Source organism: Chiloscyllium plagiosum, unplaced genomic scaffold (assembly GCF_037043375.1).
Source record: "Chiloscyllium plagiosum isolate Xiang-an unplaced genomic scaffold, Cpla_swu_hap1 HiC_scaffold_31, whole genome shotgun sequence".
In the NCBI taxonomy this organism is placed as follows: Eukaryota; Metazoa; Chordata; class Chondrichthyes; order Orectolobiformes; family Hemiscylliidae; genus Chiloscyllium; species Chiloscyllium plagiosum.
This window is the reverse complement of record NW_028270169.1, coordinates 18,166,668-18,187,461: the sequence shown is the minus strand read 5'-3', so window position 1 is coordinate 18,187,461 and position 20,794 is coordinate 18,166,668. Positions and strand designations below refer to the sequence as shown.

General features: G+C 40.6%; 1 protein-coding gene across 2 annotated transcripts in view; it reads left to right on the top strand.

Moving 5' to 3' along the window:
- The window catches only part of cuedc1b (CUE domain containing 1b), a 170,661-nt gene extending 159,347 nt beyond the window's left edge, over positions 1-11,314 (top strand). For both annotated transcript variants that reach the window (XM_043718351.2, XM_043718352.2), the window contains exons 10-11: positions 246-318; positions 2,864-11,314. In XM_043718351.2, coding sequence (XP_043574286.2) covers positions 246-318; position 2,864 — 74 coding nt within the window. In that variant the 3' untranslated portion in view covers positions 2,865-11,314. The remainder of the gene's footprint in view (positions 1-245; positions 319-2,863) is intronic.
- Positions 11,315-20,794: the final 9,480 nt, after the last annotated feature.

Below are 20,794 nucleotides of genomic sequence, written 5' to 3'. Positions count from 1 at the left end.
CTTTCTATCTCCAGATATGCTGCTGCCAGACTTGTTGAGTTTCTCCAGCATTGTTCTGTTTGTTTCAGACTTACAGCATCTGCAGTATTTTGCTTTTATTTGAATGGTTCCTATAGGGCTTGGCTAACAGTTTAGCCATTAATAATTACACTAGTTTGTAGGAACATAAGAAATAGGAGCAAGATTAACACATTTGTCCCCTCAAGGCTGCCCTACTATGCTATGTATTGGTGTTTCTCTTTCAGATGAAGATATCCAATTCAGGAAGCAGCAGCCCTTACAGGAGGAAGATGAAGAAGATAAGGATGGACAGTCATGGTGAGTTTAAAGAAGTGGATCTGTTTCAATATCAACTTCCTGACAGGAGTGTGGAGTGGGATAAAGGACCAATCACTATGTAGATCTCTGGACATCAAAACCTCTTGAGATAATATGCAAAAACCATTAGCTGTCACAATTTCAGCAAATCATTCACATATCTGGGTGAGGGAGTTGCGAATGGTATGTTATTTATATTTAGCTGAATGCATATGGTAGGTATTTATTGTGGCTGTTGTGGTTACAGACATATGAAGAAGAACAGGCCACTTGGCCTTTTGTTCCTCCTCTGCTATTCAAAAAAAAATCACGGCCGATCTGATTTTAACCTCAACTCTGTATTACTGCCCATCCACGACAATATTTCATTCCCTTGGGTAGTCAAGAATTTATCTCCCTCTGCCTTAAAATTCTGCCTCCACTGCCCTTTGAAGAAGGAAACTGCAAAAAGTCTGAACTCTCTTGGAGAAAATAGTGTTTCCTCATCTCTGTCTTAAATGGGCAACCCCTTATTTTTAAACAAAGACCTCAAGATCTCATTTCTTCCTCATGAGAAAATACCCTTTTGCTATTGTTCCAGTCAGATCCCCTCAGGATGTTATATGTTTCAGTTGAGTTATCTCTGACTCTTCTAAACTCCTAGCCTGTCTAGCCTTTTGTCATAAGTCAATCTACTCATTCCAGATATTAGTCTAGTAAACTTCTGAACTGCTTCCAACGTATTAACATCCTTCCCTAAGTATAGTGACCAGCATTGTACACGGCAGTCCAGATGTGGTCTCACCAATGTCTTGTGTAACTGAAGGAAAACCTCCCTACACTTGCAGTGAATTTTCCTCGCAATAAACCATAACATTCAATTAGCTTTCCTGATTAATTGCTGTACTTGCATGCCAATTTTCTGTGATTCATGCATTAGGACACCCAGGGCTCTCTGCATCCTCTCACCATTTGGATAATATGCTGCTTTTTTTATTCTTTCTGCTAAAATGGACAATTACCCATTTTCCTACATTGTACTCCAATTGCCTAATCTTCATCCACTCGCTTAACCTTCTGTATTCCTTTGCAGGCTCCTTAATTCCACTTCACAACTCGCTTTGCTAACTACCAAATATAGTCGTTCACCAGGCACTTTGGTGGAGCCCCACATGCCTCCCCAACCCATGAGGATGACAAGCTGCCCACAGGTTGGCAGCTGTTGTGAATGGTCCAGGGTTAATCCCAGTAGAGTCATAGAGATGTACAGTATGGAATCAGACCTTTCGGTCCAACCCGTCCATGCCGATCAGCTATCCCAACCCAATCTAGTCCCACCTGCCAGCACCCGGCCCATATCCCTCCAAACCCTTCCTATTCAAATACCCATCCAAATGCCTCTTAAATGTTGCAATTGTACCAGCCTCCACCATTTCCTCTGGCAGCTCATTCCACACACGTACCACCCTCTGTGTGAAAAAGTTGCCCCTTAGATCTCTTTTTTATATCTTTCCCTTCTCACCCTAAACCTATCCCCTCTAGTTCTGGACTCCCTGACCCCAGGGAAAAGACTTTGCTTATTTACCCTATCCATGCCCCTCAAAATTTTGTAAACCTCTATAAGGTCACCCCTCAGCCTCCGACGCTCCAGGGAAAACAGCCCCAGCCTGTTCAGCACCTTTTTATAGCTCAAATCCTCCAATCCTGGTAACACTCTTGTAAATTTTTTCTGAACCCTTTCAAGTTTCACAACATCTTTCCGATAGGAAGGAGACCAGAATAGCACGCAATAGTAGTGACAACCTAAAGCTATTACATGATTTTTAATTGGCGGCTGATGCCCTCAGTGGTATGGTGACAGCCCTGGGGTGCCCAGAACCTAATTCTGGCAGAGGCTGAAAGGGTTGGGTATGCGAGCACCTCTCCAGCTCATGACCTGTAGGAGCACCTTGTGATTTTATTTTCATTCGGAGATGATACGATTTCTTTTCGCTGGCTTTCCCGAATGCTTATTGTACCATCATCAAGTGTTGGATGCTTCAGACAATCATTGTTTATTGATATCTCAAAACCGGGCATTTTCTGGGTCAGTCTTATTATTCTTTCACAATTCCAAAGACATTTATAACTAATGTTTGATGTGGGCCAACTATAGATTGGTTATTGATTATCTGTTTTTCCAGTCATACTGGCGATGTCTGCTATGCTGAGCTGGAAGCCTGAGTTTCTGAAAAAAATATTAAATTTAACTACTCAAATAATAATATTCAGTTGCCATTCTTTGTCTCTCCCTCAGCTCCTGTTGGAGCCCTATCCTGTTTTCCAGGTAATTAATCCAGGTCAGGTGAGGAGCTGCAGTTCAGTGTTACGCAATTGTTTTTGCACAACAGGAGAAAACTAGTAATTTGTGAAATCTGAGTTTTAACCAGCATTATTAAGTTCTCAAAAATTAATTTCTTTGCTCAGTCTGCTGCTATCTCTTGTTTAAAAGTCAATATATGAAGTGAATTATTATCATAACTTGGCTTAACATTTAACCATATTTTCGGATGCTCTTTTCCTACAGATCCTGACACCTTTTCTGCTGAAGGAGCTGTTTTCAGTGATTAGGCAAAAGGACTATTATTCTTCACAGATGAAGTTCATGACATCTCTTCATCTGCTTTTTAATAATTTCTGTAATGAATAAGGCATAATTAAATGGAAAAAAAAATCAAGAGATACCCATCCGCCACCGTTGGAAGTGCAGGGTTTGGGTATATTCACATTTTTATCTTTAATTATCTGTTTAACTCATCAAATTATAGATGTCCAGATTTTTCTATCTAGACCTTGCCATAGTCCTAACCCTGACTCACAATGGTTAAGAGCAACTGGTAGAGGGCCGAGCCTAGTTTTTAAACTATATGTATTACAATATTTTTTGATAGAACAGGCCGACTGCAGGCATTGAAGTGTATTCCATTTGAGCTGCTGTTTGATTCAACTAGGCAGCATAATTCCTTAGCTCACTGTCAAATGATGTCCTTATTGGTTGTTGTGTGCCTAATGATATATTGTATTAATTAACAAGCCCATTCATTAAGCCAGAACGATTATGTAAATGTTTCTGTTGTAATTACTGGGCCAGTTTGTTATTTTCCTTTTTTTTAAAGAAATTCTAGATTGTAGTGCAACAGGATGGACTGATATGAATAGCCATTTGATTGTTATGGTAAACATCGATGGATATGGAGTTTCTGGGGCCTTTGTAACATCGAATCGCAATCCCACCCCACCACAAAAACATCAGTTGGACACTCAGCCAGAATGATCATTTGTCAGCAGGATGTCTTGTCTGATACAAGTATTAAAACAGATCACTGCAGCTCAAAGTGAAAGAGACTATACAGCATATGAACCACAGTTTAAAGTGCCCTATTACTGCGTGGACATGTGTGATGTGAGGAACACACAATTCAAACTGATGAGGAATTTTCTAATGCTTTCAAAATTCTGTTCAACCCTTTCACCTCAGCTAGCCTGAGCTATGGAAAATCAAAAAATATGGCAGAAAATCCAATTGGTTCTGTTCCTCCCTTAAGTATTGGCTTTGTCAGGTTGTTCACCTTTGTTTATATTCCAGTTGAATGTCACCCATTTCTTCACTTCCTTCAGTCGTATAGCGGGGAGACAGATGTGTAACCATGGCAATTGAACCAAAAGCATTCTGGCCAGGCTTGCACACAGGTCGGCCTTTGAGGGGGACTTGAGCCTCAAACAGCCACTATAAAAAAAGAACTTTTAGATATCTCCTTGCAGCTGCTTACAGTTTAAGTAATAATTTGACAATGGATCATTTATCTGCCTTTTCACCATTTTAAAAAAGAACAGGAGGAAAAGAAATTAAAATGCTGAGGTATGAAATTGTCTGGTTGCTGTGTAAAGTTCACTTGCTTGAGATTGCTAGCAAAAACGTTGCAAAGAAATTTACAGGGTGACCTGCCCAGCTTTAATTTTTTTTAAAATTGGAATTCAGTGGTGGCAAAAGGGTTACACTTGTGAGAAATAAACCTTTTTTTCCCCAAGGTTGCTGTTTTGTAAGATTGTATGCATGAATATTACAGCACACTTTGAGAAAATTATAGAAAGCACATGAAAGATATCTACATATCTAGACCCCAAGACCCTGCTTTGGATAGAATTCATTGTAAGTCACCTTTTTTTAACCAACGTATCACTTGTGCTATACTGACTATCTGGTTAAACATCTGGTGAGAGAGTGAATTAAATAATCTGGTGGGCATCTCTCAAGTGGAACAGTTTGAAATCCTCGGCCAACCTCTCATCTAACATACTCTGAGGAAAGAAACTATTCAGAGATTGATACATTAATTTGGAAGACTGGAGGCAAATTTAATATTTTATTTTAAATCATTTACAATCTCTCGAGAAAATTCACAGGAATCATTTTTTTCTATCTTCATATCTAATACCTGTCAATTCTGCTGATTCCCATGTAGATCAGAAAGAAGGTGGCTGGAAGGGGTGGGAATGGCTGCTACAACAGGTTGCAGCTGTTGTACATGTAAAATTGGGAAAGAAAATGAATAAGACTGCTGTAGAACATTAAAACGAGGACGGACAACTTAGGTCAAATGCAATGAAGCATGTGTAAATGGGATGTGTACCAGTTAAACACAGTGCCTGACCTGGACAATGTGTCAAGTTTCTGTCTCTGACCTCTTCAGGAGTTGAACCCATTCAGAGCGACCTTAATATTAAAATAGCCACTCATTTAGGATGGGCCAGTGCGAGTGAGCGAATCATTGTAAATGATTTGTTCTGATGTGAACAGTGAGCAACGCTAGGAAAGAAAATAACTCCACTGTTGGAAGGGAGCATTCACTTGTGATTATGAATGCAGACCATTTGCTGATGTCGCAACTTTCTTCCAAAGCTGGGGTCACCTGCACTACAGGGAAAGCCTGGACAGTGACGGATGTTCCTGAAGGCCCTTCAGATAACTGAATGTAGGATAGCTTCCAATGTCTGACCTTGGGGTGGATGTAAGGGAGCCACAGTTGTAGACCAACCACACAATCTAGTGCCAACATGACACTGAACTGGCTTCTGCCAGGCTTATTTCTGAAGCATCCAGAATTAGTAGTGATAATTGGAGGAAAAGAATAAAGAGCCGCTTGTTTTGCCAAATAAAACGCACGTGCAAGAACCTGAAAGAAATCGGGCAAAGCCTGGAGTTTCCTTCTTAGGACATGACCCATCTTCTACCTCTAAGTTACACCCTACTGTATTTTTCCATCGCATCAAATGCTGAATTTGACAGTACTGTATACTTACCAGGCCCAATAGGGCCTGGATCTAATGTATCATCATTGCTACTCAAGTGCAACAAGTAGAAATTGAGGGGAAATGTTTTGCAGTCAAAAGGTGTTCTTTAATAGATATGTAATCGACAGAAGTTGTACCTGGTGTAAAGTCACAGCATGGAATCTGTTACAGCTCATTCAGGATATATGGTGAGGTATAAAATCAATCAGCACCACTGTCAAAAATGTCTTTACAACTAGTAAACTTATAGATGGATTACAGTCCACAAACTTTGCTGACTTTTGTGAGATAAAACATATTGTAGTTGACTGTGAGTTAATTTTTTAAATTGTAGGATTCCCTGTGCCGGTATTGGAAGAGCTGTTCATTCACTTAAATGTAAGGATTCTGGTGCCTAATGATGTAACGTATTATAATGTAGCACCACAGATTTGGAATCTGAGGTTTTGCTGCTAGATTTAACTCTTGTGTCGAGACAAGCTCCTCTCAGATTAGGAAGGTTCTGAGTTGTTAGTGTTAGCCACCAAGATGACTGCCAAATTGGTCAAAGAGAATTCCACCTTGGGTTTTTATGCTGCACTAGAACTTAGTGACTGACCAAAGGACAGTATGGCTGGAGGCCATGGCAATACCTTTGGTCACCAAGTACCTCACAAGAATATGAAGTGGGGGCATGAGGATCAAAAACTTCAAATGTAATGAGAAGTAGTAAATGGAAATGCATGTCACTCGATGATGGACCCAACTTCAGTGCAACAAGGTTTTCTTTTTAATTATCATATGCAATTATGTGTATAGAGAGTGTGGCTAACTCCCGGGGTGTCTGTCCCAGAAACTGGGCACATACTTTTCAATCAAACCAGGAAGAATGATAAAAAAAAAGCTGGTGATTGGAAACGGGATGACTATTGCTTTTTTTTTTGCCCTATTACCATTTTAAAGGGTGGCCAAGATAACTCTCTCACTCTCTCTTCCCATTTTTGGAATCTTCAGAGGCCCTGCCTGTGAGAATCAATGGAATTGGGGAAAAGGAAGTCCAACTGAGGTCTTAATGTTGGAGTGAAGTGATTAGAATGAACAAGATAAAATTGTGCGCAGTGTTTTGAATTTCTCGTTATTAGGCAAGGCTAGCGAGAGTCACATGCTGCAGGACAGAGAGCACCGGAGAAAAGAATATGGAGAATATGGAAAGCTCGGAGTAGAAATGTTGCAGGCTTGACAGATCCGTAAAAGAGTATGCTGCTGCATCACTTGAAGACGCTCAGAAGAATGTTTGAATCTGTTAGTCTTTGAAGAATGTTTGATTCAAATTGACCATGATGCACCTCATGTTCCCTGAACTAATTATTTGTAGCAGCCCTGTTACAAACTGTGTGTTATTGAATGTTGTCCAACTCCATCACTCCACTTGTTGAGGTGTTTTTGGTACAGTGTTGGGTTCTGAGAAGGTATATTTGAAGCTTTTTTTTCTAGGGAGGTGCCTGTTGAATAGTTTGGTAACTGACTTATCCTGCTTTAGAAAGGCATTTTCTTTTTTTTCACATCAACCTGCGAGCTCTGTTTCTGACTGCTCACCTGACCCATTGTGCCATTCATTGACTCACATTCCAGATTCCTTTCTGTCCCATGGGAGATAGTGCCCAGCCTGATGTAGTGTGCATCTGTGCCAACAGAGCCATCAATGAATAATCAAATGTTTGTCTGAAAATTCTGAGAATTAAGGTTACTGTAACATTTTCCTGTAATTTATAATAGTGGGATGGTCTCCAGTGACTATGCATGTTTCTGTAGGTCTGAGTTCAGGTGTTTCTAGATAAGATTACCTTTCATAAATATTAGACTATTCATCCAGAGCCATTATTTGTATAGGGATTGGTAAAAGAATGTTCTGTTTTAACTGTGATGCTAAGTTATCATTGGAATAAATTTATAAATGAATCATTTTTAACTACACTGGAGCATTGCTGTAGTAGGTCGTTTGGAACAGGTGAATTAATTAGTAGAAGAATGGATAAAGTGTTATTGTTAGGGTAAGAATTCACAGAACCTCCACTAAGCTGTTGAAAGAAAATGAAGAAAATACACATTATGTTTAAGATCTCCTTTGATTGATTTTTCCAATGTTTACTGACAGATGTCCCCTGGACATTAAATCTTGAATTCCAGGAGACACCTGGAACTGCAGGGTTGGTAATGAAGAAAGGTATCTTTGGCTGGTTCCTGTGTGCTATATTTTGAAAAGCTGTCAAATGGAAGCCATTTGGGCTGTGGTGACATCCTGTGAGCTCGCTGTTTGCTGCATTCTTTGAGAATGAATGAATGAAGATTTAAAACTCTAATCTTGTAATTTCTAAGTACGTGCAGTCTTAAGGTGGAGCATTGATCATAACTGGGAGCTAAATAGTGGCAGAATTGGCAAAGGACTGGTGCAGGCAAGGAAGCTTGCTGTCCAGCAAGAGACAAAGGTAAAAGGCTAAAAGCACAAACCATAGGGAGAAGGTGATTTTACACAAGTGCCCCTGCTAGAAATAAATTATAAAAACACTGGCAGGATTTTTTTTAAAAGACATTTCATATTCTTCCCAAGTCTGACAACAACCTTTAAACCCGCACAAACATGGTGGACTCTGTAATCTCTTGTTTGACACCCCGTTATGACCTGACTTAATTCTTAATCAACACAGGCACATTCATTGCTTGTTTAAAAATCTATATATTCTAGGACATTAAAAATATCAGTCATTTGCCAAACTAATCAAGTGCAACTTGTTCACTGGCAAATTGATTAATGAGCAATTGTCCCTTCCTGTCAATTCTAATTTTGTCAAGGGAGGGACTGAACAGGCCTCTCTCCACTTTACTGTGCAATTGTATCTTTAAAGAGAGTGGCTTCACAATCTTTGGACTATGTATTTATTAGTCACGAAGAGAAGGCTTTTATTGATTTCCCAACAAGACGGAATATAGATGTAGTACCTTATGTTCAGATATCAAACTTTTTTTTAGGTTTTACTATGGAATTAAACTTGTCTGGAGGTGCTTGATAATGGCTTGTGCCATTAGGACATGCTGGGTGAAGTATGTGTCTAGTTATTTGGTTGTACAGAACTTCTTCATTGTGCAAAGGAGAGACATGTTGGTGAAGCTTTTTGACTTGCACTCATCCGGAATGCCAAATACAGCAGGGAAAAAGGTTGTCAAATTGACTCTGATTGGCCGAGGTATTGCAATTGAGAGTGTAACAAGTAACTTTGAGTCCCTAACTTCTGGATAATTGAAAAAAATGCGCAAGACTCAAATGAATCTCTTTTGTTTGCAGCAAAATTATTTTGATACCAAGCCATAGCAGGAGATATCAGAAATGCCAGTTAAAATCTTGATTAAAGACCGAGGTTTTTAAAAGGATCCTGTAAAAGTGGGCTGGAGAGTTTCAGGGAGGGAATTCCAGGTATACAGACAATTAAGAGGCAATTTTCCAACCTGGCCCTTACAATTGGGAGTCTTACTTGCCAAGTTTTCAGCTCAGAGATCCATCTGTATGTTTTCCCTGTTGTCTAATCATTCACAATATTCGTCGATGACTGCACATAGCGCAAGATTTAGATGCATGCTCTGGGATGGTTGTGTTCCCCATTGGGAGCACCAATTGCAACATATTACAATAACAATGATTTGTTACACAAAAACTGATCTCTTCTGTCCCATTGCTGTTTTTTGCACCTTGGGTGCAGGAAAATCTATTGTGTTTCTATAAAGGAATCTGACGTTGATTAATTATTGGATTTGGTGAGTGTGCAGAGCCAGTTGGCTCCATTGTTGCCTTAGTGTGGGATATTGTTTCAGTTGTGTCATGTACTCAACGGATATAACTCCAGTTGCAGAAAACTCTCGATCAGTCAGATTCTGTGACTGGGATGGCCATTAATTCAGGAATTTTTACTAACACAATAATATCTTCAAGCTACATAACCGATTCATATCATAACTTCCAGGTGTGATTCTAGATACAGGGTTATTCCTTTATGGAATGATTGTATTCATATCCAGTAAAAAGCACTGTGACAATTTGGAAGCACTCTATCTGATGTAGAATTAAATATTAATTGCATTTAATTTTGTGCACAGCTCCATATCATCCTGGAGGCGTTGTATTCATAGCTTGGCATAGGTTCTCTGAGCCTTGGCAGCACAATGTTAAAACCTAAGTGTGGGTTCTAATTTGAGGCTAATGTATTCAGAGCTATACCTCACTCAGGGATATCCTGGTGACTCTCTTCAAACATGTTTGTTTTGTGAAGCTGTATTATTCAGGAATTTTGTGGAAAAAAATGTCTGATTTTGTGGAGGTTATTTTCTGGTAATGGTGTTTTTAAATTGAGCTATTGAAAGCTGTGCTGAATGAACATTTAAGAGAAAGCTAAACCTGAAACTTGACTAATGGATAAAACCAATAATTTATTGAAGCATAAATTATTGTAAAAGTAAACTAATAATCGTGTATTGGGCCCCATGTCTAACAATACAAATCCCCTGAGCATTCACATCTCTGAGAGCTCTGTGGAACATGACTAATGGCTTATATGTTTCTTCTTTAAATATTGCTCCAGTCTCCATTCAGGCACCGTTTTCCACATGGGCTACCCAGTATCTCTTTCTTTCTCTCAACCAGACATACACACATGTGCATTCACATGACACACCACCTGCCCCCCCCCCCCCCCCCCCCTCCCCCACCTTCCTAATCTTAACATGTGCACCCCACGTTTCACGTTGGAAGAACATGAGCTTTCCATACAGGCATAGATAAAGAACTTAAATCTTGCGATAAAGGTTCTTGCCTGTGGATTGAAGGGGTGACTTCGCTTTGTTGCAATGGCATGTTCAGTATCTATATTTTACTGCTTTTTGCCTATTCCTTCCACCTCATCATAGGCTAGCCCCCAGTGTTCGAAACCACTCTGCAGCCCATGTGAGAGAGAGAGAGAGAGAGAGTCTTCCTGAAGCCTTGTAAAAACCTCACTTCAACTGTGTCATTCCCTGCTTTCCTGGATTATGTTTGATAGCATTCTCTTTCTCATCCAATAAATAACTCTTCAGATGCTCATCATTTGAGGTTTGTTGTGAATGCCATAATGCTCTGACTTAGTTACCATTGCAACTCTGATTCTTTTATTAATTATATTTTCTGGCAGTGTTTTGCATTTGAAGTTACAATGATTTATGATTTGCGTACAGATGTCCTTCAGAGAAACAGAATTCAAATTGGGTTAAATAGTCCAATGTTGATCAAATTTTATTCTCCTAGTCATGAGTATTTCTTGGATTAATTTTTTTATAATAAATGATATCCTAAGTATGCAGCCGGAGTTGTAATTAGCTTCTGTTAAGAGTCGTAAGAGTAAAGGAAAATGTTTTAACAGTGAGATAACAAAAAATATCTTAAGATTGTATTTGAATGTTCGAATGTAGATGGAAAATGTGAACCTATGACCATATATATGCCTGTTGCTCCTACGTTAATGTACAAAAAATTATGTGAAGTACAAAGAGCTTTTAAAATGATTGAGTTTGTGATTTTGGTAACTGAGTATATTTCCATATCTGATTTTTTTTCTTAATAAACTTAATGCTGTTTTGTTTGTTAATAGTGACCTTCAATTATAATAAACTTGTGTTGTATTATCCACGCCTTTTGTTCAACAACAGTTTTTTGTTTTTCAATATTCAGGGTCCCACTAAAGTGAAATGATTCCATTCTAGATGCAGCTTTAATCTCGTTTTCTGAAGATCATTGCTGTGATTCAATACTCTGGATGCTTGCTTATTTTTATTCATTCAAGACTGGCTGTCCAGCATTTATTGCCCATTGTAGTTGCCCTTGAGAAGGTGGTGGTGAGCTGCCTTCTTGAACCACTGCAATCCATGTGCTGGAGGTAGACACATAATGCTGTTAGGGAGGGAATTCCAGGATTGGACCCAGAACGTTGAAGGAACAGCAATATTTTCCCTAGGCAGGAGAGTGACTTGAATGGGAACCTGCAGGTTTTGGTAGTCCCATGTACCTGCTGCTTTGTCCTTCTAGATAAAAGTAATCATGGATTTGGAAGGTGCTGTCTCAGGATCTTTGAATTTCTGCAGTGCATATTATAGATGCACCACTTTTGGATGTGGGCCCAATCAAGCAGGCTGCTCTATCCTGGATGATGTCAAGCTTTTTGAGTGTTGCCACAGCTGCACCCATCCAGAAAAGTGGAGAGTATTCCATCATGACCGGTGTGTTGTAAATGGTGGACAGAAACAAAACCAGAAATTGCTGGAAAAACTCAGCAGATCTGGCAGCATCTGTGGAAAGAAAGCAGAGTTAACATATTGGCACCAGTGACCCTTCTTCAGAAGGGGTGGACAAGCTTTGGGGAGTCAGGTGGTGAGTTACTTGCTACGACATTCCTATCCTCTGACCTGCTCTTGTAGCCACAGTATTTATATGGTGAGTCCAGTTGGGATTTTGGGTTAATGGTAACTCCCCCAGATGTTGCTAGTGGGGGTTTCAGCAACGGTAACAACACAAGGGGCAGTGGTTAATCATATCTAATTGGAGTTGGCATTTGTGTGGTATGAATCTTTCTTGTTACTTGGTCAGCCCAAGACTGGATATTGTCCAGATCTTGTTGCATTGGAACATAGTCGAAGAGTGTGTTGCTGGAAAAGCATGGCCAGTCAGGCAGCATCTGAGGAGCAGAAGAGTCAACGTTTCGGGCATAAACTCTTCGACACAGACTGCTTCGTTGTCTGAGGAGTCGCAAATGGTGCTGAACATGATGCACTCATTGGTGAACATCTCTACTTCTGACCTTATGATGGAGGGAAGGTCGTTCATGAAGCAGCAGAAGATGGTTAGGCCGAGGGCTCTAATCTGAGGAACTCCAGAGATGTACTAGAGCCGAGATGACTAACCTCCAATGACCACAACCATCTTCCTATGTGCCAGGTATGACTCTAACCAGCGAAGAGTTTGTTCTTTGATTCCCATTGATTCCAGCTTTGCTAGGGCTCTTTGATGCCACACTTTGTCAAATGCAGCCTGGATGTCAAGGGCTGTTGATGGCCCACTGTGCCTCGTGGATGTCTAGTCTTGAGTTGCTAGATCTGTTTGAAGTCTGTCTCATTTAGCATGGTGATAGTATCACACAACATGACAGAGGATATCCTCAATATGAAGGTGGGGCTTTGACTCCCCAAGGACGATGCGATGAGCACTCTTACCAGTACTGTCATGGACAGATGCATCTGCAGCAGGCAGTTTATTAAGAATGAGGTTAAGTATGATTTCCCTCTTAGTTACCTCACCAACTGTGCAGACCCAGTCCAGCAGCACTGTCCTTTAGGACCCGACCCACTCGATCAGTAGTGGTGCTAACGTGCTACTCTTGATGGTGGACTTTGAAATCCCACATCCAGAGTGCACTTTGTACCCTTTTCACCCTTAGTGCTTCCACCAAGTGTTGTTCTCCATGGAGGAATATTGATCCATCAACCAAGAGAGGATGGTATATGGTAACCAGCAGGAGGTTTCCTTGCCCATGTTTAACCTGAAGGCATGAGATCTCATGGGGTCTGGAGTCAATGTTGAGAACTCCCAGAGCAATTTCCCTCCAACATGATACCACTGTGCTGCCACGTGGGCTGGGTCTCTCCTGCCAATGGGATAGCACATATCCAGGGATGGTGAGGGAAGGGATGGGAAATTGTCCTTAAGGGTTGAATCCACGAGGATGACTATATCGACTGTTGCTTGACTAGTCTATGAGACAACTCTCCCAAATTTGGCACTAACTCCCCAAATGATAGGGAGGAGGTCTTTACACAGTTGATAGGCCTGTTTTTACCAATATCTTTTCCAATGCCTAGATCAACACCAGGTGGTCCATCCAGTTTCATTTCTTGATTGCAGCTTCATAGCAATTGATGCAACTGAGCGGCTTGCTAGGCTATTTGAGAGAGCAGTTGAATGTCAACCACATTGCTGTGGGTCTGGAATCACACAGCCAGACCAGGTCAGGATGGCAGATTTGCTTCCTTGAAGGCCAGATGGGTTTTTCCGACAATTGGCAATGGTTACATAGTCATCAGTAGATTCTTAATTCCAATTTTTGTTTTTAATTTGAGTTCACATTCCACCATCTGCTGTGTTGGGAGTCAAACCCAGGTCCCCAGAACATCATCAGAGTTTCTGGATTAATACCATGAGGCCATTGCCTTCCCATGCTTGTGTAAACAATTGTACCATCTTGACCTGTATGACTCAAATCTATGAGCTTCTAGGTTACTTGACTGTAGGAATCATTGTTTCCAGGCCCTTCACAGTATTCAATCAGGTACATTTACTCCACTTTTCTTTCTAACAAGCATAACTGAATTTCAAGGACAGTAACCCTTTAAAATATTTCCTATCCCTACTCAGCTTCACTAATCTGCCACCCATATTTAAGATTAGTTCGGTGTAGACTGGATCTTCTAGTTCATGTTACACACTACACCCATGGAGTCGGCATTCAAGTTTCAATAACAGCATTTAATAATTGAGGTGAAGGACCCAACCCATAGGGCAACACCAGGGTTGAAACACATTCAGAAATTGTTGGTGAAACTCACCACGCCTAGCAGCATCTGTGGGAAGAAAGCAGAGTTAACATTGAGTCCAGTGACACTTCATCAGACTCTTCCTTGTTTCAGATCTCCAACATCAGTGGTTCTTCATTTTATTCCAAACACCAGGGAAAGTAAAAGATGAGTGCACAAATAACCGGATGAGGAAACAGAAGGACCCTCTTGTAGCGCAGTGGTAGTGTCCCTACCCTTGGAACAGGAGGCCTGGCTTCTCAGTCCTACCTGCTCCTGAAGTGTGTAATAACATATCTGGACAGGTTGATTAGAAAAAGAGGTTAATTTTTTTTAAAAATCACACAACACCAGGTTATAGTCCAACAGGTTTAATTGGAAGCACACTAGCTTTCGGAGCGACGCTCCTTCATCAGGTGATTGTCACCTGATGAAGGAGCGTCGCTCCGAAAGCTAGTGTGCTTCCAATTAAACCTGTTGGACTATAACCTGGTGTTGTGTGATTTTTAACTTTGTACACCCCAGTCCAACACCGGCATCTCTGAATCATAATTTTTTTTAGAAATTAATACTGGAAACGTTTCCTGGCAAAATTCTTGTCGGTCATCAGTGTTTCTGCAAAGTAGCAATGATACAGCTTTTGGAGATTCGAAAAGAACCAAATGATTACAATAAAGCTTCCTCTTGTTAGCACCAGATATTGAGCTAGCATGGTACCACATTGTATTGTTACAGTGAGGTTCTCTTCAGCATACACTAGCAACTATGTATGGTTTATTTATAGTGTAATACTATAATACACCAACCAGAGCTGATTATTCAAATAATGAGTGCCATGCTGTGCATGTCCCACATTTTCTCTTAATAACAAAATAGTAAAATTACTTTGTGAATAAAGCTTTCTTTGATTGGAATGGTCTTGGTAATGTGTATTATTGGCACAGTACAGTTAATTCTTTTCTCACTGCTGTTCGAATCAAACAACTTCTTCTTTACATCTTTTAACAATAAAATGCATAGCTAGTTCAGCCTCATTATGGTCTTGTTGCATGAATCCAAATGAGGCAGATTAATTTGTTTAGATGCTGTGTAAGCAACTATTATGGGAAATCATTGGAATTAGTATTCATCTCACATTCCCCTGGTTTTAAAATGGACTACAAATTCTAACTTTAAGAAAATACCATATATTGTTTGAAAAATGTTTAACAAAAATATTTATCATGCATGTGAGAGTACTTAAAACCTCATGTGGTTACATGTACAAGTATTGCTGTTTTATGAACACAGAAATTGTCTTTTCACGTGCTCTCATCGGCTGGATCTGTGACTTGAATTTCAATCACTCCAATCTTGCAGTGGATCACTTTCCCCATCCCCACCCCAGCTTTGTTCCATTTGTAAGACTAAAGACTCGTGGAGTTGAAATAATTGAATACTCAATCAAAGAACCACCATGATGGGTAGGGTGGCCTCCTGTTTTGTGTGACCCCATGAAGGAGAGTTTGAAGAATGGCACATCTTTTAAAATACTAGGAAAGAATTGAATCCGATGAAGGAAATGTCAACAAAATGCAGTTCAGCACAGTCAAGATGCAGTAAAGATTAGGAATTTGTGAAGGAAAATAAAATGTACATTTACATAGCACCTTTCACAACCACTGCATGACCAAAATGCTTCACTGCCGATATAAAGTGTTTTAGAGGTGTAGTCATTGCTGTAGAAAATGTCAGCCAAATTGTGCGCTGCAACCTCCAACAAGCAATACTGTCACAGTGACCAAGTGATCTGTTACTGTGATGTTGATTGAGGGATAAATATTGGTCAAGACATTGAGTGTAGTGTTCAATGGACACTGGAGTGTCAGCCAAGGTTATTGTGCTCAAGTTCTGCTGTGTATTTGGAAATTTCTGTCTCAGTGTTGAGAAATCTAGCCAGTCGAGCACAACTGAGAGAAGGATGGTTTACCCCATGGGAAAGAAACAAAAATAAGCATCCTGAAGATGGTTTTAGCAATGGGGGAATGTAGAATATTCCATCTGCAGTCAAGGGAAATAGCTTCTTGTTCTGTTTCAAACTATCCACTATTCAGCAAGAACCAGTTGGAGTGAAGAGTCTGTTTCTGTGCTGTATGATGTGTTAGCCTCTCTGCAGAATTTACTGAAAGGTTTCTTATGTGGCTTAGTGTTTTCCCTGCTCCACTCATCACAACAACTGGACTGTTTTCATGGCTTTGACAGGAGCATTAATGAATCTGTGGGATGGAGTAAATTTATGCAGTAATTACTATTTAATGATCAATTAACAGAGCAAGGGGAAATAAATTTTCTCAATTCTGAGTATTAACATGTCAAAATAATTTACTTTGAGTCATAAGTTTGAAAGCCTGGGATTTGATATCAAATAACAATTTTATTTTTTAAAGTACCAATAATGTCTATTAGATGGAGCAAGTTAAGTCCCCTGATTGCTATCCAAAAACTCCACCCCAGAGAATATCAGTGAGAACAATATTGGGTTGCCCATGATACCCCTGTCTTGACAGCAACTAATGAACTAGGCTTTCACTTAAAGAATGGCCACATAACTTGATTTCAGATTACCAACTTTAGGAGAAGATTAGGAGCAGAGGGAAGACGGGTGATTCCAGATGCAAATAATGTGCCTCAGTCCTAGCTATCCTGTGATAAAACTTCCAGGATTAAGTTCAATTACTGACCTCGCTTCTACAAGCATAGAGCAGGAGAATCAGTTCAGGCTTGGGGTTTCTACCTACTGTATTGTCCAAGCCGTGGTACTTGGTTTCCGGTCTGAAACAAGTATTTGGCGAAATTAAATCAGATACCCACGAGAAATAGTATCAAAATTCTCACAGGAGCTTATCTCTGCAAATTCTTGCATGTCTAATAAGAGAAATCCTCATTCCCATAAACCCATACTTACCATGGCTAACCTAGCTAGCCTTCATCACACTTTGCTGTTCCAATTTCATATCCTATCTAGATTCTGCTGTTTATCAACTAACCTGCTCACCACCAATTCCTCAGTCTCAGTCAGGTAGCTCATCAGAATTCCATCCCATTTTCAAACAATGACTAACCTATGTTAATAAGTGTTTGAATGTGGTGTGGCCACTTTTCATCATCACACGTTTTAGGAGCTACTGCAATTTTGCAAATCTTTCCATTCCCTGTCCCCAAGTCAGTTCATAAAACATGCAAACTCCACACAGACCACACTCCACACTCTCCCAAATTAGCCTGGCTGTTCCAGACTCACTGAACTGGAGGATGCAATCACATCTTTTAAGAGTTGTACTGACCAGTTTCCATCACTATGTGGGGCTCTAATAAAAGGAATATAGGGGCCAGAAATTACTGGCAGCGTAATGGTGAGTTCACAGTGTTCTGCAAAGACATTACAGCAGGAGGCCATCCAGCCCATCATGTCCATGTTGACTCTGAGTAGAGCAATCCAGTCAGTCCAATTCCCCCCACCAACTCTATCCCCATCATCCTGCAACTTTACTTTCCACAAACATTCACTTAATTTCCTTTTTGAGATCCCTCCCCATCTGACCTCCCAGTCCCATACTGGCAATGAGTTCTCAGGCTTCACCCAATCTAGTCCCACCTGCCAGCACCCAGCCCAAACCCCTTCAGACCCTTCCCATCCATATACCCATCCAAATGCCTTTTAAAAGTTGTAATTGTACCAGCCTCCACCACTTCCTCTGGCAGCTCATTCCATACATATATCAAATCTCTCCGGCATCAAGGAAACAACCCCAGCGCCTTTGAACCAACCCTGCAGCCAAAATCCATCATCCCTAGAACCACTGTGCCAAAGTTTCACTGGATCTGCAGCCAAACCAGGACCCTAGCCTTCTTAGAATCTGGTGATCAGAACTGTATACACTGTTCTAATTGTACCCTAACCAAAGCAACCGTGAGTTTATGGCACCTGCCATTATTAATAAAGATAAGATTACTGTGGTTGCCAATATTGATGTATACATAATCTGGCAATTCATGATATCAGAAGGGCTACGCCACAAAATGTGAATTGTCATAAATTGCTGATTGCTATTTATCCTCATAAAACTAAAGCTTGAGATGAAACTCTCTGTGAGCATCAAGAAATTGCTGGACTTGTGCTGTGAATATGAATGGATCTCATTGAGTTCTTGTAGTTAATGTCATAAGGATACTGTTGGTGATGTGATTATAGGTCTAATATGAAACTCAACCTTGCTGGTCTGAAAATTTAAGCCATAGAGTCTCAGCATTTTTTTTGTAAATTTTAAGTTTCCATTTTGTCTCCCCCTCTTAATTCTCTCTCTCATTGTCTCACATTGGGTGGAGAGTCACTGACTCTTAGAAGGATCTTCAGCCCGTCAGGCATTTAAGTGGACACCAACAGGTCTTCCTCCTGACTGAGAACCCAGGAGAATGGCAACCTGTCTGCAGTCACCTAGCCAGGAGTTCCATCACTCAGTTGCACCACAGAAAAGGAGGTTGTGCCATCTGCTGGCAGATCTGAGTCTCAGGATCAAGCAGTGATTCTGCAAGAAAGGTGGGTGTTTTTTTTCCCCCCACACTACCGCCTAACCGCGGTAGTGCTTATTTTTTCCCCAGCACCCATGGTGTGTGTGCAGGTGTGAGACACAAGGTGCACGAATCTTTATTCAATTTCCACCACCAGGAAGATAAGAAAACACCCGAGTGGCCAGTGACAAGCACTGCCCTTAGAAAGGTGGGTGTTGTCAAGAGTGGCTCATTGAGTAGGGTCATGGGGGGGTCAACTGGAGAAGGGGGAGGCTCTTGAGGTCAAAATCTCTTCTCTCTGCTTCTATTTTGTCAGCCATCTTGAATTTGACATACCAAAACCTGTGGAATAAAAGCATATAGTCATTTTTTTAACACAAAACCTACATTTACATAGTGCCTTTAAAGTACAGTAAAAAGTGTGATCCATGGCAACATCTTACTAATGTCCTTTAGGTTAGGGAAGGAAATCTGCTACCTTTGTCTGGTCTGGCCTAGAGGTGATTCCAGACCCATGGCTATGGGGTTTATTCTTAACTGCCCTCTAAAAATGGTTTATCAACCTACTCGTATCCAAAGCAATTAAGGATGGGCAATAAATGGGCGGCACGGTGGCACAGTGGTTAGCACTGCAGCCTCTCAGCGCCAGAGACCCAGTTCAATTCCCGCCTCAGGCGACTCTCTGTGTGGAGTTTGCACATTTTCCCGTGTCTGCGTGGGTTTCCTCCGGGTGCTCTGGTTTCCTCCCACAATCCAAAAATGTGCAGGTTAGGTGAATTGGCCATGCTAAATTGCCCATAGTGTTAGGTGTAGGGGAATGGGTCTGGGTGGGTTGCACTTCGGCAGGTTGGTGTGGACTTGTTGGGCTGAAGGACCTGTTTCCACACTGTAATCAAATCTAAATCTAAATCAAATGCTGGCCCAGCCAGTGATGCTCACATCCCATATATGCATTTAAAATTACAAAAACCAAGTATTAGATCATATGATGACAAACTTAGTCAAAGTAAGCTTTTCTAAGTATCTCAATGGTGTAATGTGCAAACATGTAGGCACGGGTTTTAGAGTCTAAAGCTGATGATGCGAGTGGGCACCAATCATGGGAGCAATTAAAATCTGAGGCCAGAATTAGAGGAGTGGAAATATCTTGCGGGGTTTTTGGGCTTTCATTTTTTTAAATTAGAGGAGTGGAAATATCTTGCGGGGTTTTTGGGCTTTCATTTTTTTAAAACTTTTGTGGCGTATTTCTTGTAATAAAAGCAAAAATGCTGCAAATATTGAAAATCTAAAATGAATACAGTCTGAAAAATAAGTGTCAGAGTGGATTTAAAATGTTAAGTCTATTCTCTCTCCACAGACGCTGCCAGACTTGTTGAGTTTCTCTAGAACTTTCTCTGGGTATGTTTCTTCTGTTGTGAGAATAGATCTATTCAATCAGCATGTTCAAAGATGTTACAACAATACATCGCTGGAACAGATGCAACTTGAACCAGGTTCTCTTAGCTCGGAGGTCAGGATATTACCACTGTGCCACCGAACCTATTAAAAAAAAAACCTTTGCAATTTCCATCTCCAAGAGAGTCAAATAGATATTTTTTTCTCATCAACCTGTTCAACCACACATTTCAAGCGTTACATCTGAAACATTGACTTCTCCATCTCCTGATGCTGCCTGGCTTGCTGTGTTCTTCCACCCTCCTGCTTGTCTACCTTGGATTCCAACATCCCTAACACACTTCTGGAACATACAGGACATCAACCCCTGAGTCTCCCGGCTCAGAGGTACAGACACTATGACTGTGCCACAGAACTCTTTAAAAAAAACTGTTTGCAACTTGCATCGCCAAATGAATAAAGTAGATATTTTCTAACCAACCTGTTCAGAGATGTTATAACACACCTCTGGGGCAGCCTCCTGGCTCAGCGACACAAAGGTTCCTTTTAAAAATAATATGTTAGCAACTTTCATCACATAGGGTTCTGGACCAAACTGTTCAGA